General features: G+C 34.6%; 1 protein-coding gene and 1 long non-coding RNA gene across 4 annotated transcripts in view; one reads left to right on the forward strand and one right to left on the reverse strand.

Moving 5' to 3' along the window:
- The window catches only part of LOC118620087, a 42,107-nt gene that overhangs the window by 19,982 nt on the left and 1,081 nt on the right, over positions 1–21,044 (forward strand). The window contains exon 3 of one of the 2 annotated variants that reach the window (XR_004957367.1): positions 1,397–2,207. The exons of the other annotated variant lie outside the window; for it this stretch is intronic. This is a non-coding gene — a long non-coding RNA (uncharacterized LOC118620087). Of the gene's footprint in view, positions 1–1,396; positions 2,208–21,044 lie in introns of those variants that run through there. 2 annotated transcript variants of the gene reach the window in all.
- Positions 701–21,044, reverse strand: part of STK31 (serine/threonine kinase 31) — a 60,946-nt gene continuing 40,602 nt past the window's right edge. Inside the window, exons 16-23 of one of the 2 annotated variants that reach the window (XM_036247114.1) lie at positions 20,583–20,663; positions 18,684–18,809; positions 15,343–15,468; positions 15,073–15,159; positions 14,235–14,384; positions 11,075–11,197; positions 5,292–5,360; positions 701–1,085 (exon numbers count right to left, since the gene is read on the reverse strand). In XM_036247114.1, coding sequence (XP_036103007.1) covers positions 858–1,085; positions 5,292–5,360; positions 11,075–11,197; positions 14,235–14,384; positions 15,073–15,159; positions 15,343–15,468; positions 18,684–18,809; positions 20,583–20,663 — 990 coding nt within the window. In that variant the 3' untranslated portion in view covers positions 701–857. The remainder of the gene's footprint in view (positions 1,086–5,291; positions 5,361–11,074; positions 11,198–14,234; positions 14,385–15,072; positions 15,160–15,342; positions 15,469–18,683; positions 18,810–20,582; positions 20,664–21,044) is intronic. The other variant, XM_036247115.1, reaches the window with a different exon arrangement.

The following is a 21,044-nucleotide window of genomic DNA, read 5'->3' on the forward strand; positions in this document are numbered from 1 at the left end:
ACATAAATTGGTTGCCTTCCTCACATGCCCCAACCAGGACCAGGGATCAAACCTGCAACCCAGGTATGTGCCCTTGACCAGGGATCAAACCAAACCTTTGGTCCAAGGGCTGAAGCTCTAACCACTAAGAAAAACTGGTCAGGACAGGTTTTATACTATTAAACACAACAAATTGTTTCTCCCTTCAGTGCTTTTCATCATGTCTTCTCTGCTAATTAAGATACTCTTGTCCCACCTTGACCTTTATTACTCATCCTTTAGGATTTAACTAAGGTATTACCATCCTCCAGAAATCTTTCCCTGATACCCCTCTTCCACAGTATAAGTACCCCTCCCCTTTAATTCCATAAGGCTCTGTCCAGAGCTATCATTGGATGTTCCATATTATATTATGAAAATGTGTATATTTCTTACTTGCTCAATAGACTATGTGCTTTGTAAGTGTAAGGACCATGTTTTACTTATCTTTATATCCCCAGAATGGGTACAAAGCAGAAGCAAACTGTCATTATTGAACAAAAGCATCACCCTTCATCATCAGCTGGCCAACATACTAATACAACATATAGGCTCTGTCCGACAATCTAATAACCTTTTCTATTACAAGTATAATAGTCTACTTATGCAATTTCAAAAAATAATACAGACAGAAAATCCTTCCTTAATACCTCCAGTTGAATGAAATTTCAAAGTATACAACTTTTTGCATAGCCAAACATTTTTTATTTTTCAAAACTGGAATACCAAACACACAGCCCAACTAGCTACAGAACACTTCCAGATTCTTTTGTTTATTTAACCAAACTAAATAAAGTTTTTAAAAGGAACATCTGCAACAACAAAAGAATCCTAATCTATCAATCAAAGTTGGCTTCACCACTTCTTGTCTTTTCTTTATATTTATCCAAGTTCTCCAACTTTAATTCCTCTTCCTCTTTATGTTGGGTATATTTAATATCTTTTTCTGGGTTTGGAGTTGATTTCCCCTTTGGTAACAAGAAACATTCAGCATTCAAAACTTGCTCAGCAGTCATTGAACTTCTACAATAGATCAAGCTACAGAGGAGGGATTTGACATTATCACCCTGCAAGGAAAAAGAGATGTTACAAAACAAAAATAAAATCAAAACAAACAATTAAAAGGACAAACCTGCAATAAGGAAGGAGGATCCAATTCAAAAACACTTTCAACCAATGATACAGATCTAAGGTCAATTTTTCCAATTTAGATTTTTAAAGATTTCTATGAAATTCAACCAGTTTTTATTAGAAATAAATTACTCAGGAATAAAACAATAGAATTGACTTACAAAAGAATCACAGCTAAAATACCTCAAAAACAAGTGAAATTACAAAAAAGGACATTTTATTACTTCCCCTTTCCCTTCTCTTTCAGGACACTGGTCAGAGTTTGACATAATAAAAATTTTACACTGAAGCTCCTCTGTCCGGATGGGTACCTGCTTTACCTGGTCAGCTGCCTCTGGTTTCAGTGTTGAAGTGATCTCCCCTGGGAACTCTTCTACCACCACTACCATTATCATCATCATTATAAGAGTCAGAATTATGTGCCACTATTTCAAAGAACATTTTTTAGTATTAACACATTTAAACAACACCACAATGTTGCTCCTCCATGACTTCTACCTCCCAAATCACCTGGTTATGCCTTTTTTGGCCCCTATGATGACTCCAATCAGAGCACATTTCACAGTGAATGAAAATCACCTATTTATTGCTAGTGTCCTCATTGGACTCAAAGATCCTTAAGATCAGAAGTTTTCGCTTATCACTTCATCCCCCAAAACAAATACAGTGCCAGGAATATAGCCGACATTCATCTGCTAAGTGAATGAATGCCAATGCCCATAATGCACTCTACAGAATATCATTTTAAACATATTTAAAGAGATAGGTATAAACATAACTAAAAATTACAAAATCTAAATGATAAAAAATAGCATATGCTCTTGAGGACCACAAAAGTAGATTTAGAACAAGTAGAAAATCATGTCATGTTTTTAGACAAAATGACTCTCATTTCAAATGTGTCGATTTTCCCTGTTAATTTATAATTACATGATTTCAATAAAAAAACAATCACTGACCCTCCCTCCCCTCCTTTGGAACTAAATAAGTCAGCCGTAAAGATCTTTTGGAAGAATAATAAGTAAGAAGAGACATGAAAGATTGGATAAAAATAGCAATAAGGAAGAAACTTGCCCTCTCAAGTATTGAAAGATACTACAAAGTCTGTTAATTGAAAAAATATTGCACTGTAATATGAATAAGCTAACAGAACAAAATAGAAAAACTAAAAATATACTCCCTACACAAAATGTATTTTCAGTATATGAAATCATGACATTTTCCAAAGGAGAAAGGGGATAACTTTTTAATAAAAGGTATTGGGACAAATGGCTACCGAATGGAAAAAGATAAGATCAGATACATCCCTCCAACCAAACACCAGGATAATTCCAAATGTATCAAAAATCTAAATTTCAAAAATAAAATTACAGAAGTACTAGAAAAAAATAGTTTAATTATTTAATTCTCCAAAATTACTAAATACAAAAAATTATTCCTTGTCCTGGCCAGTTTGGCTCAGCGACTGAGTGTTGGCCTGTGGACCAGAGAGTCCCAGGTTCGGTTCCTGCTAGGGGCATGTACCACAAGAAAAAAAAAAAAATTATTCCTTAAGCTTTCCCTCTCATAGATTGTAAAATTTTACAAAATCATAAAACACAATTGCAGAACAAGTAGAAAAGCAACCTCTAAAAGTCAACTACCCAACTTTAAGAATTACTGTAAAGCTACAGTAATCAGCACTGTGTGGTTTTGGTAAAACAATAAACAAATAGATCAATGAAACAAAATATACCCATATAATCAACTGATCTTTGCATAGGAGAAAAGTCAATACAAAGAAAAGATAGTCTTCTCAACAAATGGTCCTGGAACAACTGGACATCCACATGAAAAAAATAATGAATCTAGACAAAGACCTTACACACTTCACAAAAATTAACTCAAAATAGATCACAGATCTAAACTATAAAACAAAAAACTATAAAACTCCAAGAAGATAACACAGGAAAAAACCTAGATGAACTAAGATTTGGCAATAACCTTCAATCCATGAAAGAAAGAACTGATAAACTGGATTCCATTATAAGTAAAAATTAATGCTCTGCAAAAGACAGTGTCAAGAAAATAAATTAATTAAAAAACAACAAGCCATGGACTGTGAGAAATATTTGCAGATATATCTGATAAAAGATTATTTTTCAAAATACACAAAGAACTCTTAAAACTCAATAATAAGAAAACAACATGTTTAACAAACGGGCCAAAGACTTTGCCAGACACCTCACCAAAGAAGATATATCGATGGCAAATAAGCATATGAAAAGATGCTCCACATCACCTGTCATCAAGGAAATGTAAATTAAAACAACAAGAAGACACCACTACACATCTTTAAAAATGGCCAAAATTCAGAACACTTACAATACCAAATGCTAACAAGGATGTGGAGCAAGAGGAGCTCTCTTTTATTACTGGTGAGAACGAAAAATGGTACAGCCACTTCGGAAAACAGTTTGACAGTTTCTTACAAAACTAAACATACTCTTACCATATGATACAGCAAATGCAGTCCTTGGTACTGACCCAAGGAAATAAACTTACGTCCTCATAAAAACCTGCACATGGATGTTTATTGCAGCTTTATTCATAATTGTCAAAACCTGGAAGCACCCAAGATATCCTTCAGTAGGTGAATGGAATAAACTGTAGTACGTCCAGACAATGGAATTATTATTCAGCAATAAAACGAAATGAGCTAGCAAGCCATAAAAGGACCTGAAGGAACCTTAGATGTATTTTACTAAATGGGGGGAAAAAATCTTAAAAGGCTACATACTGTATGATTCCAACTATATGACATTCTGGAAAAAGCAACAAAACTATGGAGTCAATAAAAAGATCAGTGGTTACCTGGATCTGGGGAAGGTAGAGATGAACAGGCAGAACACTGAGGATTTTTAGGGCAAAAATAAATAGTGTGCCTGGATGTACTACAATTTATTCCATTTACCTACTGAAGGATATCTTGGGTGCTTCCAGGTTTTGACAATTATGAATAGAATTATACAACTGTTAAAGCTGTATAATTCTATAATAGTGGCTACATCTGTCATCACCTATTTGTCCAAACCCATAAGAATGTACACCAAGAATGAAACTTAATGTAAATGATAACCTTTAGGTAATAATAATGTGTCAATGTAGGTTTATTAGTTGTAACAAATGTACCACTCTTGTGGGGGATGTTAATAATGGATAGACTATGCATTATGTGGGGGAAGGAAGTATATGAAAAATCTCTGTACCTTCCTCTCCATTTTGTTGTGAACTTAAAAACTGCTCGTTAAAAAAAAAAAAAGTCATTTAAAAAAACAGTGGTAAAATATTATATATTTTTTTTAAAATAGCATGAGAACTTTATACTTTTATAGACTCATTTACTGCATTATTTAACCTCTTAGTATCTAGTCATACTGAATTATTCCACTTCAAAAGATTTAGTATTTTCATGTCTTAGTGCAGGCTACTGTCTTTACCAGAAATACCTATCTCCTCACTCTACCTCATATAAACTCCTAATTCAATCTTGAAAATTCACCTCAAATAACTACTTGATGCCATTTGTGACCTACCTGTTCCCTCCCCCTCTCTCTCCAAAGTACTTTCTCAATACTCTATTTATAGATCTTGGTTGTTTACTTGTTTACATTTCCAAATTATTAATTTCTTCAATGCTGCAATCCTGGTAATCCAGCCCCTATAGTTCAATTCCTGGTATAGAATAGGTATTCAAAATATGTTGCTGCATATATATATATATATATATATATATATATATATATATGAATGACACAGATGTGTCACAAAGAAAAGATATGGCTAGATATTTATAAAAACATTAATTTCAATACAGCATTATCTTGGAAGATATAGCAAAGACTATTTTTTCCTTAATTGTTACTTAAATTATTTATCTAATTTGTGTGAAAAATACATTCCAGCTAGTCATCTCTAGTAGTAATTCTCTGGCAGTCATTTAAGTAAGGACTTAAATCATTTTCAGTATTTCTTTATTGTGAATGCTATTTGGCATTCTTACAAAAATTAGAAGACATTTTTCAGTCAAATATTTAAGCCTACATTACTACTACACATCTATATCACATTTCCAACAAGTAAATAACAAAAAAGTCACATACCAAACGAAACTGATCCACTTTCGGGATTCCATCTTCATTTGTCTCAAATTCCTGATTTTGAACAGAAAGCTGTTAAAGAAAATGAGCAGGAATAAATTCCCAATGTACTAATACTGTCCCTGCAACAGAGTCAATCTGGAACTCTTCAGATTCTGGTGAGAAGAGAAGAGCTAACTCGAAGAAAGAACATTAACCCTTGCAGGATGAAAACACTTTCATCATAAGAACTTGTTCACAAGGAACCAAATAGTTTCTGGGGGCCCCCAAAGTATCAATCAGAGTGGATGTACACAGTATAGGCATATTTAATTCCTCCTCACCTTACAAGCAAATATATTAAAATGTAGTAGCTTATATCATGTTGGTTTCACCAATATTTATATGTTAAGTATCCTTCCTTCCTAATATTTAACCTGTGTTCAAGAAATACATGTTGCCTGGTTGGTGTGGCAAAAACTAAAAGCATTTCCCTTAAGATTGGGAACAAGACAGAGATATCTGCTTTCGCCACTCTTTTTTTTAGAAACAAAATATTTAATAATAGTACTGGATTATCATCCATAGATGAAACTATCATAGATGAAATTAGATAGTAATGGGCCCATAGTGATGTAAATAAATAATAAATGGCAATAAGGGATAGCCTTCTTTTATTATTATTATTTTTTTTCTTTCTTTCTTTCTTTCTTTCTTTCTTTCTTTATTTATTTATTTTTTTGTTACAGATATTTTACCTTTTTACCCCATTGGCACCCCCCACCCCACCCCCCCTGCTTTCGCCACTCTTATTCAACATAGTACAGAAGTCCTACCCAACAGCAATCAGACAAGAAGAAATAAAAGGCATCCAAATTGGAAAGGAAAAAGTAAAACTGTCTTATTTGTAGATGACATGATACTGTATATAGAGAACCCTAAAGATTCCACCAAATAACTACCAGAACTGATAAATGAATTCAGTAAAGTAGCAGGATACAAAATATCCAGAAATCAGTTGCATTTTTATACACCAATAATGAACTATCAGAAAGGGAAACTAAGAAAACAATCCCATTTATAATTGCATCAAAAAAATAAAATATCTTGGAATAAATTTAACCAAGGATGTAAACGACCTGTTACTGGAAAGTTATGAGACACTGAAGAAGACAGAAATATGTGGAAGCATGTACTGTGTTCATGGATAGAAAGAATTAATATCATTAAAATGTCCATACTACCCAAAGCAATCAATAGATTCAACATAATTCCTATCAAGATATATATTTCACAGAACTGGAACAAATACTCCAAAAATGTATATGGAATCACAAAAGACCCAAACAGACACGGCAATCTTGAGAAAGAAGAACAAAGTTGAGGAATCACGCTACCTGAAATCAAACTATACTACAGGTCACAGTAATCAAAACAGCATGGTACTGGCATAAAAACAGACATTTAGATCAATGGAACATAACAAAGAGCCCAGAAATAAACCCATGCCTTTATAGTCAATTAATATTTGATGAAGGAGGCAAGAACATACAATGGGTAAAGACAGTGTATTCAATAAATGATGTTGGGAAAACTGAATAGATACATACAAAAAAGTGAAACTAGACCACCTTCTTACATCATATGCCAGAATAAACTCAAAATGGATTGAAGACTTAAAATGTTAGACTCAAAACTATAAAAATCCTAGAAGAAAACATAGGCAGTAAAATCTTGGACATTTCTTATAGCATTATTTTTTCTGATATATCTCCTCAGGCGAAGGAAACAAAAGAAGAAATAAACAAATGGGACTACATCAAACTAAAAAATGTTTGCACAGCCAAGGAAACCATCAACAAAATGAGAAAGACAACCCACTGAATGGGAAAACATATTCACCATGTAATGGTGAGTGGTTAATATCCAAACTTCATAAAGACTATACAACTCAAAACCAAAACAAACAAGCCAATTAAAAAATGGGCAAAGGACCTGAATAGACACTTCTCCAAAGAGGATACACAGATAGCCAATAGACATGAAAAGATGCTTAATGTCACTAGTCATCAGAGAAATGCACATTAAAACTGCAATGAGATATCTCCTCACACCTGTCAGAATGGCTATCATCTATAAATTTTTTAGTATTGGCAAGGATGTGGGAAAAAGGGAACCCTCATGCAGTGTCAATGGGAATGCAGACTGGTACAACCACTGTGGAAAACAGTATGAAGTTTCCTCAAAAATTGGAAAATGGAATTGTCATATGACCCAGCAATTCCACTTCAGAGAATATATCCAAAGAAACCCAAAACACTGCTTTGAAAGAATAAATGCACCTCTATGGTCACTGCAGTGTTATTTATAATAGCCAATATCTGGAAGCAGCTTAAGTACCCATCAGTAGCTGACTGGATAAAAAAGTTGTGGTATATTTAAATAATGGAATACTACTTGGCTGTAAAAAAACAAGGGGGGGGGGGAGGAAATCCTACCTCTTACAACAGCAAGGATGGACCTGCAGAGTACTATGCTAAGTCAAATAAGCCAATCAGAGAAAGACAAATATCATATGACTTCACTTATATATGGACTCAAATGAAAAAAATAAAGAAACAAAACAGAAACAAACCTATAGATACAGAAAGCAGATTGACAGCTGTTAGAGGAGAGGGATGTTGGGGAGCTGAGTGAAAAATGTGATTAAATTAAGCAAAAGCAAAAAAACAACTCATAGACACAGACACCAGTATGGGGATTACCAGAGGAAAAGAGGGGTGGAGGCAGGTAAAAGAGGGTACAGGGAAATAAATGATAGAAGGAAAGTTGATTTTGGGTGATGAACACACAATACAAAATACAGATGATATATTATAGACTGTACACCTGAAACCTACATAATTTTATTAACAAATGTCACACCAATAAATATAATAGAAAGAAAAAAGAAAAAAAAAGCAGTTAGTTGTCTTCCACTTAAGTTCCCTTAAGACTGTCAGCTGATTTCTCAACAGAAACTTTGCAGGCCAGAAGTGGCTGGCACTAAACACTGAAAGGGATGAAAAGGAAGAAACTACAACCAAAATTTCTCTACCAGCAAAGTCATCATTTAGAATCAAAGGACAGATACAGAGCTTCCCAGACAACAAAAGCTAAAGAAGTTTACCACTACCAAACCTGTAGTATAAGAAATGTTAAAGGTTCTTCTTTAATGTGAAGGAAAAAAAGAGATAACAAATGTAATAAAATGGCAATAAATACATATCAGCAATTACTTTAAATGCAAATGGATTAAATGCTCCAATCAAAAGACATAAGTGCACCTAGCCAGTGTGGCTCAGTGGATTGAGCATCATCTCATGGACTAAGAGGTCCTGGTTCGATTCTGGGTCATGGCACATGCTTGTGTTTTAGGCTCAATCCCCAGTACGAGGCATGCAGGAGGCAGCGAATGAATGTTTCTCTCTCACTAATGTTTCTCTCTCTCTAAAAAAAATAAATAATACATTTAAAAAAAAAAAAAAGAAAAGAAAGAGTGGCTACATGGGTAACAAAACAAGACCCTTACAAATACTATCTACAAGAAACTCACTTCAGATCAAAACACACAGAGTGAAGGTAAAGGGATGGAAAAAGATATTTTATGAAAATGAAAATTTTTTAAACAGCTGAGGTAGCAATACTTATACCAGACAAAATAGACTTTCAGACAAAGGCTATAACAAAAGAAAACGAAGAACCCAGCAATTCCACTTCTGGTTATTTACTCAAAGAAATCCCAAAACACTAAAAAAAAAGACATATGCATCCATATTCTCACTGGAGTGTTGAATGAGACATGCCGCATATATACAATGAAATGATTAAGCCATAAAAAAAACAATGAAGTCTTGCCATCCACAATAACATAGATGGACCGAGAGAGTATCATGCTAAGTGAAATAAATCAGACAGAAATGGACAAATGCCATGATTTCACTTATATGTGGAATCTAAAAAACAAAATAAACGAACAAGCAGACTAGAAACAGACTCACAGATTCAGAAAACAAACTGAGTTGCCAGATGGAAGGGGGTGTGGCAGGATGGGTGAAACAAAGTGGAGGAATTTAGAAGTACAAATTGGTAGTTATAAAATAATCATGAGAATGTAAGGTATAGCATAAGGACTACAGCCAATAATACTGTAGTAACTATGTATGGTATCAGATGGGTAGTGGATATATCAGGGTTATCGCTTCTTAAGTTATATAAATGTCTAATCACCGAGCTGTACACCTAAAACTAATATAATATTGTATGTCAATTGTAAGTAAAAATAAAAAATTATTTTTTTTAAAAATCAACTGACCATATATGATTGTGTCCATTCCTACTGTCTCTATTCTGCTCCACTGATCTATATTTTAACTCTGCACCAATATCACACTTTCTTGATTTATCATTTTATTGTCTTAAATTCAGGTAGTTTAAGTTCTCCAGTTTTATTCTTTTCAAAGTTATTTTAGCTATGTCAGATCCTATATATTATAATTCAAATTACAGAACTGGATTGGCAATTACTGGGAAAAAAAAAAAAAAAAAAAGCCTAGAAGCATTTTTGTTGAAATTGTATTGAACCTATAGACCAACTTGAGAAGAACTCGCATCCATACAACATTAAGTCTTCCAGTTCATGAGCTTGGTACATCTCTCCATTTATTTATGTCTTCTTTATTTCTCTAAAGAATATTTTATAATTTTCAGTGTACAGATGTCATATATATTTTTTCAAATTTAACCCTAAAAATTTCGTATTTCTGATACTCTTATAAGTGATTTATTTCAATTTCCTATTGTTACTTGCTAATATAGAGAAACATAATTATAATGTTGACTTTTTTCCTGCAATCTCACTAAACTTACTTGTTAGTTCTAGTATCTCTTATGGACATTCCTAAAGATTTTCCACACAATAAAGACAGCTTTATGTCTTCCTTTTCAAACTGTGTGTTTTTTACTTTTTTGTTGCCTTATCACGCTAGTTAGATTAGGATCAGCAAATTAACGGCCTGCACACCAAATCTATTCCACTGCTTATTTTTATACAACCGGAAAGCCAAGAATGGTTTTCATATTTTTAAATGTTTAAAAGAAAAACAAAGAATATGACATATGAAAAATATATGAAATTCAAATTTCAATGTCCATAACTAATGTTTTATTGGAACAGAGCCACTCATTCATTTACATATTGTCCATGGCTGCTTTCATGCTACAGAGACCATATGGCCCACAAACCTTTAAATATTCACCATCTGGCTCTTTAGTTTGCTGGCTCCTGGGTTAGAACCTCTAGTACAATGGCAAGCAAAAGTAGAAAGAAAGACATCCTTCCATCATTCATATTTAATCCCTCTTAATTCACAGGAAGAATAGGTTTAAACCACAAATAAGAAATAGCTATCTGGTTTACACTGAAATCAAGAACATTTTACTCAAGGCTCACAACATTTATTTTCCACATATGGATAAAATGCTTCCAGACAATATAGGACAAAATCATCTTCACTGTTAACCTAAATTTTAATAAAACTATGATAATAACATGATAAGTAAATATATAACAAGCCAATTTGTAGAGTATATAATAGGTTATAGAATGTATTAACAGTTTATCATAAAACATTTTTAAAAGAAAAAAAACTATCTACTAAAAATCTATCACTGCTTTTTATGTTGATAAAAATCCCTATAAAATAACCTCTTTATATACTGAAATACATACATAAATGACTGACCTATTTCAATAAAAAATAACATACCCACAATAAAATGCAGCCATAAGCATACAAGTCAGAACTTGGAGAAGCAGGTTTTCCCATTTTCACTTCAGGTGCTATCAAACTCAAGTCACCAACCATCATGTTCACTGAGGTTCGCTGACTCTAGAAAAACAACAGGTTAAATATGTTAGAGGCAACACAGTTGAAGTGGCTTTCTGCAAAGTGTTCTACATTTAATCAACAACAACAATTCATTTGAAATACTTCATTCTCTTTTACTATCAAGTATTTTTACCTAATTTCTGCCATTACAAACTGCTCCTAAAATCAGTCTCATAAAACTAACAGTGAGATTTTGGTTACATTTCACATGGTAGACTCAAGTAGATTCAAAACTAAGAATCACTAATTGTTATTAAATATTTGGTATTTTTATTTATTTATTTGTGTTTGTTTGTCTATTTATTTATTTTTGCATTTATCTTCAGATAGAGCAGGAGGGAGAGAAGGGGGAAGAGAGAGAGAGAAACATCGATGTGAGAGAGACACATCGACTGGTTGTCACCCACCCACACGACCCCAACCAAACAGGGACAAACTGCCACCAAGGTACGAGCCCTTAGCAGGAACCAAAGCCAGAACTCTCTGGTCCATAGGCCGATGCTCTGACTGCTGAGCCAAACTGGCCAGGGCAACATTTGGTACTTCTAAAAAATAAATTTCATAAGGGTAAAGAGGAGGTGCTATTTTCTAATTCTAAAAAATTCTAAGTAATTTTTTTTAAAAACTGGAAGTCTATAAAGCACTTTCCTTCTTGACTGATCATTTTCTAAGTATACCATTTCTGTTGTGTCAAAGGATATCTAGTGACAAGAATATAAACCCTGGATTCAGACAGACCTTGGCTACAATTCATCCCTCCCACTTACAACTGTGTGACTGACCTTGGGCTTTAACCTCTTTGAGCCTAAATTAATTTATAAAACAGAAAGGATATCTGCCTTACAGAGTCATGTAAAGGCTAAAAATAATTAGCACAATAATCACCTAGCACATATTACTGTTAATTATCTCTTCTTCTGCTATCATTGTGGTTCTCAGAGTGTGGTGGTCCAAAGACCAGTAGCTACAGCATCACCTGGGAGACCTTGTCAGAAATGAAGAATTTCAACTTCAGAAATGCTGAATTTGCATTTTAACAAGATCCTCAGATGATGCATATGCACTGTAAAATCTAAAAAGCAATGATCTTAACCACAGACTACTTTTTAAATTCCTTCCTGTTTAATACTTCAATCTAAAGGTGGTATGAAAAAAATAAAGCAAAGGGTGAATTTAATCAGTATTTCAGAGTAAATCATTTTATTTTCTTTATTGATTTGAGAGAGAGAGAGGAAGAGAGAGGGAGAGAGATATAGAAACATCAATGAGAGAAAACATCAATTGGCCACCTCCTACATGTCCCCCACTGGGGATTTGGCCCACAACCTGGGCATGTGCCCTGACCAGGAATCAAACCAGCAACCTTTTGGTACATGGATCGACACTCAACCACTGAGCCACACAGCCGGAACAGAGTAAATCATTTTAAATAAAGATTAAAATAATGTTTTGAGAGATAATTCAGCAAACAAATCAGTGTAAAAGACGAAGAATGATTCTTGGAGTAGCCATGTAGACTATAGTTGTGCAAATGGCATATTCAAAAGGTAAACTAACTAGGATCTCTAAGAATTGAGAAGTTTTTAAAACTCAAAATTTAGTTACTTTTCTTAGGACATTATCTTAATTTTCAGATAAATATGATAAAATAAATATTTCAGCAAATCTACCTGGCCTAAATACTTCATAATCCAACATTTCATTATGGTTTTACATTGCATTTTAAAAATCTTTCTGAGCTACTGTATGAAAACCACTGAGACTACATATACACAGGTGGAATTACCCTGTAGACTTACAGATGACCAAACGATAAAGCATTATAACTTTTACTATCAAAATGGAACTTGCTCAGACAATAAAATGTTTGCAAGGATTAAAGAAATTGAAATCTTCATGTGAGAATGTAAAACAGTGCAGTCACTTTGGAAAATAGTTTGGTGTCTCAAAAAGTAAAACAAGAGTTACATATAACCCAACAATTCTACTCCCAAGAGAAAGGAAAACATATGTCCACACAAAAAAACTTGAACACTAATCTTCATAGCAGTATTATTTATAATAATCAATAAAGTGAAAACTACCCAAATATCCATCATTTGATGAATGTGAAAACAAAATATGGTATATCCATACAATGAAACATTTGGACATTTTTTTAAATGATGTCCAGATACATGCTATAACATGGATGAACCTTGAAAACATCACAAAAGGTCACATATTGTTTGATTCCATTCATAGAAAATGTCCAGACTAGGCAAATCCAGAGAGAAAGAAAGGTGGATTAGTGGTTTTGAAGTGACTTGAGTAGAGGAAGAAATGAGGGGTGACTGCAAATTGGTATGGAGTTTCATTTGGGGGTGATAAAACTACTACTAAATTGTACACATTAAGATACGTGAATTCTATCTCGATAAATCTGTTATCTTAAAAAAGAGAGAGAGAGAATTGTTCCCTCACCCTTGTGTATATTTTGAGACTACCCATTCTACCAATAAGAAATAAAACAATCACAATATGCCATCTGTTTGATCATTCTACAAACTGCCTGTTCCAAGGTAAAATGGCACCAAATTAACAATGTAGTTGAACCATCATTTAAACAAATGAAAAAGTTCAAGGTTTCAAGTTTCTAAAAATACCAATTAATCAAAAAATAGAAAAGTATATATATATCTAAATTTAATCTATTGGGAGGGACAGCATTAACAGAAGGAGAGGCAGGAGATAGACAACCTAGTTTTTCCTCTGTATTTCCTAGCAATTAAATGTATCTTGATGATGATATAATAATGATTAACGTTGTTAGTGCCACTGACTACAATGTCAGCTTGCTCCTAAAAATATAATGCAAACATTTAGAAACTCTTGTTCCAGCACCTACCTGATAATAGCAATTGCTTTTACTACATGACACAATTTAAAGTGAAGGTAAAGATCTTATAATAAATTATTGTATCGTGTAAGTGTTGAAATACTGCCAAATAATATTAAATAATGTCTAGAATCTATTTGTAAAATCATGATATTTTACCACAGATTTGGTGAAGTCAAAATCTCCAACAATTCCTTGTTCACGGTTTAAAGCAAATACATTGTTCTGATGAAGTGATCCATGAATTATGTCAGCCTTGTGCAGTGTATGCAGGCCCTGGGCAACACCTTTCATGACCTTTAAAGCTTCCTACAGGTAAATACACACAAAGGAAATCAGGAAGTAGGCAAATCATTTTAATACATAAACCTTTTCTAATTAAAAGACTTTTCCAGAAGTGAGTAAAGCTTCCTCCAAATGAACCTTTAATAAGAATACAACAGAGAAAGAATTAAAGGCCAGAAGCCCTGATTATGTAACTGGTGACATCATATATACATGACTTAAAGACTTCAGTCTCCAAGATGACTTAGATTACAAATAATAATCATATAAGAAATGTAGAAAAAAGAAAGACTAAAATAGTGTCACTGGGTAGGAAAAATCAGTGTGTCCATTATTGGTATTACTAATTCAAATTTATGATAGAAATTAAAGCTGTCACTTATAAACTTATAATATCAAGTACTATGCTATACAACCTACAGTATAGCTTAATAATTTTAAGCACAAGCTCTGGTACCAAAAAGACCTAATTTCAAGTCCCAACTCTGCCACTGGCTAAGGGACCCTGTGCAAGTCATTTAATCTCTGTGAGCCTCATTTTTTTTAATCGGTGTTTAATGGAATAACTCCTATGACAGGGCCAATGTAACAAATAGAGTAATATGAGTCATAATTTTATATTATATAAAGTATGTAGTAAACATTAGTTGTTATTTTCTCATTCAATACATCCATGGAAAGAGTTTTTGTTTGCTTTTTTGTTTTTACTTACCTCTAAAGTTAGAGGCATACTGGCTTGAATAGAACCCAGGTTTGCCCTAGGATAGTATGGGACCATCAGATAAGCCATAGGATCAGACTAAGAAGCAAAACAGAAAATGATACTCAAAGTAAAAAATTCTTCAATATATTTTCAGTATACACTGATTGTACAAGATAGCTTTTCTGTATTTTAAAAGGAATGAATTGTCTCACTAAAACATGAAGATAAAACTTGTTTTAAATGAACTGTTTCTACAAGAGATTAGTATAAGAGCTTTACCTTACACAAAAATAGAAATATCAATGGTAGTAACCCAGACTCTTCTTTAGCTTCTCTCCAAGCTCTGTGATAGGCGGCTGCTCTCTGAATCACACTGGCTTCTGTATCAACATCCACAGAATAGCCCTTGTACCAGAAAAAGAGGAATTGGTATTTCCAAGATTAGAAATCCCACTCTAATGATGTACATCACTTCAACTTAAACATAATGATTTATACAAGTTAAATTACATCTAACTTTATTTTTATTTTTTTCATTTCAACCAAAATAATAGTATTTTATTTGAAATTTATCCATAACCATTTAGAAACTTGTCACAGCAAATTTTAATCATTTAAACAGCTTTGATAAAGTACAGAAGTAAATGACCATCAGGTAGTAGCATATGTCACAAGAAGCAAAGTGGACTCATCTTGTTCATCTAGGTTGTGTACACCAGATGTAGATTTTTTTTTTTTTTTTTTTACTATAATCACTTTCTTTTTTTGTTTTACGTTTTTTATCTTTATTGTTGAATGTATTACAGATGTTCCTCATTTTTCCCCCATTGAACCCCTCCTCCCCACTCCCACCTCCCTCCCGCCTTTTCCCACACTGTTGTCTGCGTCCATTGGTTATGCATATAAGTTCTTTGGTTTATTTCTTCCCACCCCCCAACCCCCTTCCCTTTGAGGTTTGTCAGTCTAGCAACCAATTTGTTCTTCTTAATCCCTTCACCTTTTTCACTCATTCCCCCAAACCCCCTCCCATCTGCAACCAACAAAATGTTCTCTGTATCTATTAGAATGTTTCTGTTCTACCTGTTCACTGTTTGTAGATTCCATTGCCGATAGATATGTATTCATTGTCATTTTGTTTGTTCATATATTTTATCTTTTTCTTCAAAAAGACCCTTCATCATTTCATATAATAAGGGTTTGGTGGTGGTGGTGAACTCCTTTAACTTTTTCTTGTCTGTGAAAGTCTTTATATGGCCATCGATTCTAAATGACAGCTTTGCAGGATAGAGTAATCTTGGTTGTAGGTTCTTGCTTTTAATCACTCTAAATATTTCTTGCCACTCTCTTCTGGCCTGCAAAGTTTCTTTTGAGAAATCAGCTGACAGTCTTATGGGAACTCCCTTGTAAGTGACTAACTGCTTTTCTCTTACTGCTTTTAAGATTCTCTCTGTCTTGAACCTTTTGCATTTTGATGATGATGTGCCTTGGTGTGGGCCTCTTGGGGTTCATCTTGTTTGGGAGTCTCTGTGCTTCCTGGACTTGTATGTCTGTTTCCTTCACCAAGTTAGGGAAGTTTTCTGCCATTATTGTTTCAAATAGGTTTTCGACTTCTTGTTCTCTCTCTTCTCCTTCTGGCACCCCCAAGATGCAAATGTTGCCCTGGTCGGTTTGGCTCAGCAGTTGGAGCGTCGGCCTGCGGTACAGAGAGGCCCGGGTTCGGTTCCCGCTAAGGGCACGTATCTCGGTTGCAGTTTGTCCCCGGCCCTGGTTGGTCATGCGGGTGGCAGCCACTCGATGTGTCCCTTCACATCGATGTTTCTCCCCCTCTCTCTTCCTCTCGCTCCTTCCCGCTCTGTCTGAACAAAAAATGGAAAAATGTCCTCGGGTGAGGATAAAAAAATAAATTAAAAAAATTAAAAAAAAGATGCGAATGTTGGCACGCTTGAGGTTGTCCCAGAGGCTCCTTACACTATCCTCATTTTTCTGGATTCTGTTTTCTTTTTGCTGTTCTTATTGGGTGTTTTTTGCTTCCTTGTAGTCCAAATCAATGGTTTGCTTCTTGGCTTTACGTACTCTACTGTTGAGTCTGTGTAAATTATTTTTTATTTCAGTTAGTGCCTCCTTCATTTCTGACGGGTCTTTTTTAATGTTCTTGAGGCCCTCACTAAGTTTATTGAGCAGTATTTTGAACTCAGCATCTGTTAGATTGCTTATCTCCATTTCGCTTAGTTCTTTTCCTGGGGTTTTGTTCTGTTCCTGTTTCTTTGTCTCCTCATTTTGGCTGCCTCTCTGTTTGTTTCTGTGTATTACTTAACAAGAGGTATGGGGCTAGCTGAGATCAGATGCTACTTGTTTGAAAGAATTTAGGAAAACCTGAAGCAGGATCCAAGACAGGCCAATCCTATGGTTAAGCAACTGGCAACAGCTTGGGTGGGCCTGAAAGTTGGGTGGGGCGGGGCAACCAGTGTGAGCTAGGTTGCTGGAGTCCTAGATATGGCGGCTGTCTGCAGCCCCAGGGAAGGGCTCACCAAAGGAACAAAGGCCTCTAACAGCATGTCTGTCCCAGAGAAAGCACCCTCTCCAGCCCTCGCTCCAATGCCAAACAGCTCAGTTCTTCCCTGTATGTCTCCAGTGCCCCTCAAGCTGCCTCCCCTCCAGGCCTACAGGGAGCAAGTCCGAGTAAGTCCATGGGGGCCATTTAAGAGGAGCTGCCTGGGGCTCCAGCCACCTCAGCCTCCCTGAGCCTCAATTCCTGCTGGTTTTTCCAGCCAGAAGTTATGGGGACTTCTCTTCCTGGCACTGGAACCCTGAGTGGGATGCCTGGTATGGGATGGGGACCCCTCAGTCCTCAGGGAGGACCTTCCCAGCCGAGGTAGCCTCCTCATTTTTATCCACCACACGTGGGTGTGGGACCAGCCCGTCTTGCCGCTGCCCCTCGCGTCTCCGCCTCTCCTACCAGTCTCGATGCACCTGCTTCTTTAATTCCGTAGTTGCAGGACTTCCATTCAGCTTGATTTCAGGCGGTTTTGAATGATGGTTGTTCTGTAGTTTAGTTGTAACTTTGATGTGGTTGTGGGAGGACATGATACCATGTTTACCTACACCGCCATCTTGTATAATCACTCTAACCTTATTTTTAAACAGTGTAAGTAACTTTTCTATCTAAAGTGTACCTTTGAATGCTACAATTTAGGAAAAAAAAGAACAATTCTACCTGTGGCTTAATATACATTCCACAACGTGTAGTCACTAAGACCAAATTAATTATCCTATTATCATGATAACAATTTCCCAGATCAATGAAATGAAGAAATCAAAGAAAAAAAGACTGAGTTGGCAAAACAGGTAAAATTTCAAAGCAAAATGTAAGAAAAAGAAGAATCTTACTCAATAGGATAAGTTTACCTGAAAAAGAAAAGCAAGTATATCCTATTAAGGAACATACATTAGTTAGGGAAGCTTTAAATTCAAAATTAGTTCTGGCAATCAAACTGGAAGCATAATCATAAGCTAGTCAACAAATAACATTTAGAAAACAAACAGTAAGTTTTTACTTTCCTAAAAAGTAACACCACCTCTTTATATTTCTGAATCTTCCATAAGTCAGAACTTAAACTTACCTTTAAAAGAATTATCTTCCCATTAACTTCAGAACATACCAAAGGACGCTTGCTGCTAAGTTCTTTCATGGGCTCAGCATCAAGAAGATCCCGTTCCAAGCTCATGGTAAGTAGACCACCAGAGTTCTAGGCACAAGTTTTTGTTACAGTAAGATTCCAAACAATCCCAGCACTTTTAAATCAACATAATTAGTTACATGCTATTTGCTGAACTGGACATCATCAACCCTACTGGAGAAACCAATAAAATAAAAATATTTAAAGTTGTTTTTTTTTTCATCGCTGCTCCAGTTCTAGAACAGATTCTGAAGAAGACTGGGATTAACCAGATATATTTCCAAGGAACACTGATGTTTACTTGTGAAACTTCTTGTGTTTCCTAAAAATATTAAAATCATAATAAAAAAGATTATAAAATGGGAATGAGAAGTCTAAAAATTATGACTACTGTGAAGTAATTCTAATACCTCTGCATCTATTTAAAGTGGAATCTTCAAGAGTGAAAATGACTTTCAAATATTTTAATTCTACTAGATATTTCTGCTACTTTTTAAAAGAAATATTTTTTTGCACTAAAACCTGAATATCAACAATTTAGATGAAGCTACATTTCATTGTGGTGTCATTTTAGTAACAGAGATTGTAAAATTGTTTTGGGGTGTTTTTTTTAAGTGTTGTCAATATATGTAAGTAATTCACAGCCTATAATCAATCCACAGAGGTTTCCTAAATATAAATCACAGTTAAACATCTTAAAATCACTAAAGATGTCCACAAACCATTATTCAAATCTTTTATAGTCTTCCACAATAAAGTTAGCATATTTTTAAAATTAATTTTCAAGTCCCACATGGCACCACATACTCACTCACCCATTCTACATGAGACCGTCTCTAAGCTACAGTTAAATAATTGCAAGAAATAGCTCACATTATTTTAAAGTCTAGTCTGGAAAGATTTTACAGTAATTTCTTTAACAATTTAAGGGACTTTAATCTTCATATTTATGAGTTCACAAGTCTATGTGAATATCACTTTCTGCCCCATATTTAAGCTATTATCATGGACTGATATCAGCCCTGGACAGTTTGGCTCGGTGGTTAGAGCGTCAGCCTGCAGGCTAGAGAGTTCCAGGTTCAGTTCCCGCTAAGGACATGTGCCTTGGTTGCAGTTTGTCTTCAGCCCCACCAGGGCCGTGTGGGTGGCAATCACTCGATGTGTCTCTCTCACATCGATATTTCTCTTTCTCTCTTTCCTCTCTCCCTCCCGCTCTATCTGAGGATAAATGCAAAAATGTCCTCAGGTGAAGATTAAAAAAGAATATCATCTCATCCCTATCAGGCAATATAAAACACAGAGCTAACAGATTCTGCCCTGAGAGCTAGAGTTGACCAATCCTGCTCCATGCTGCCCTTCTGTCTAATACACTGATCCCCTAGGCTTTGAATCCTGCCGGCCAAGAAAACTATACCCACATCAACATCTCTACCTTAACCAACTTCTCTAGAATGTTTTTTTAGTCTGTTTAGTCTGTTTTAACTTAAAAGATATATTCTACATAAATTCCTCATGACTAGTAGTGTCCTGCTTTTATTCTAAATTGCACCAGCAACTAAAACTGCTTATCATTTCAAAATATACAATGCCTATAATGCAAATAAGTGAATGGATATGAGGGTAAAAAGAAAACAGAGAAAAACATGCAAATTAATATGAAAATTAAAATATACTATGACAGTATTAAAGACCGTTTGAGATAAAGTTCTAATACAAAGAAACTATTCATCAAAAAAATTTTATAGTACAAATACTAAATATTTAACACTGACATACAATTTTAACATCATCAGTTTCAACACTCTCCACAAAGTAGTAATTCTCAGGGGAAACAAAGTTTACCATGTATTTAAGTAATCCTATTTCAGGATGAAGCAGAGGCAGCTCAGGAAGCCATTTCTGTACCAAGTTATTCAGCTTCTCCTAAATTTAAAAAATACAGATATATATATTCAATTATGTCACATTGGTCTTCAGGAGAAAAATAACATACCAGTATCTCCCTCATTATATATCTAACAAGATATATAATCTAATAAAATGTATGACCTAACACACATAATCACTTATTTGCCTTCTACTACCAAAAAATAGCAAATGAAAACCAAAAGTCAACTTAGATCTAAATTACCATCTTTACTAACAGAAGAAAAACGTAATTACTAATTTTAGGCTTGGTATACACATATAGGCAACAAAATCTTGCCTAAGGTCAAATTCTGCACTCATTTCTAAGCCAAAATTAAAAAGTGTGATGGTATACCAATTTGAATTGTGAAACTTTCATTATTTCTCAAAAAAATA

The sequence above is a fragment of the Molossus molossus genome, unplaced genomic scaffold, assembly GCF_014108415.1.
Source record: "Molossus molossus isolate mMolMol1 unplaced genomic scaffold, mMolMol1.p scaffold_m16_p_7, whole genome shotgun sequence".
NCBI lineage: Eukaryota > Metazoa > Chordata > Mammalia > Chiroptera > Molossidae > Molossus > Molossus molossus.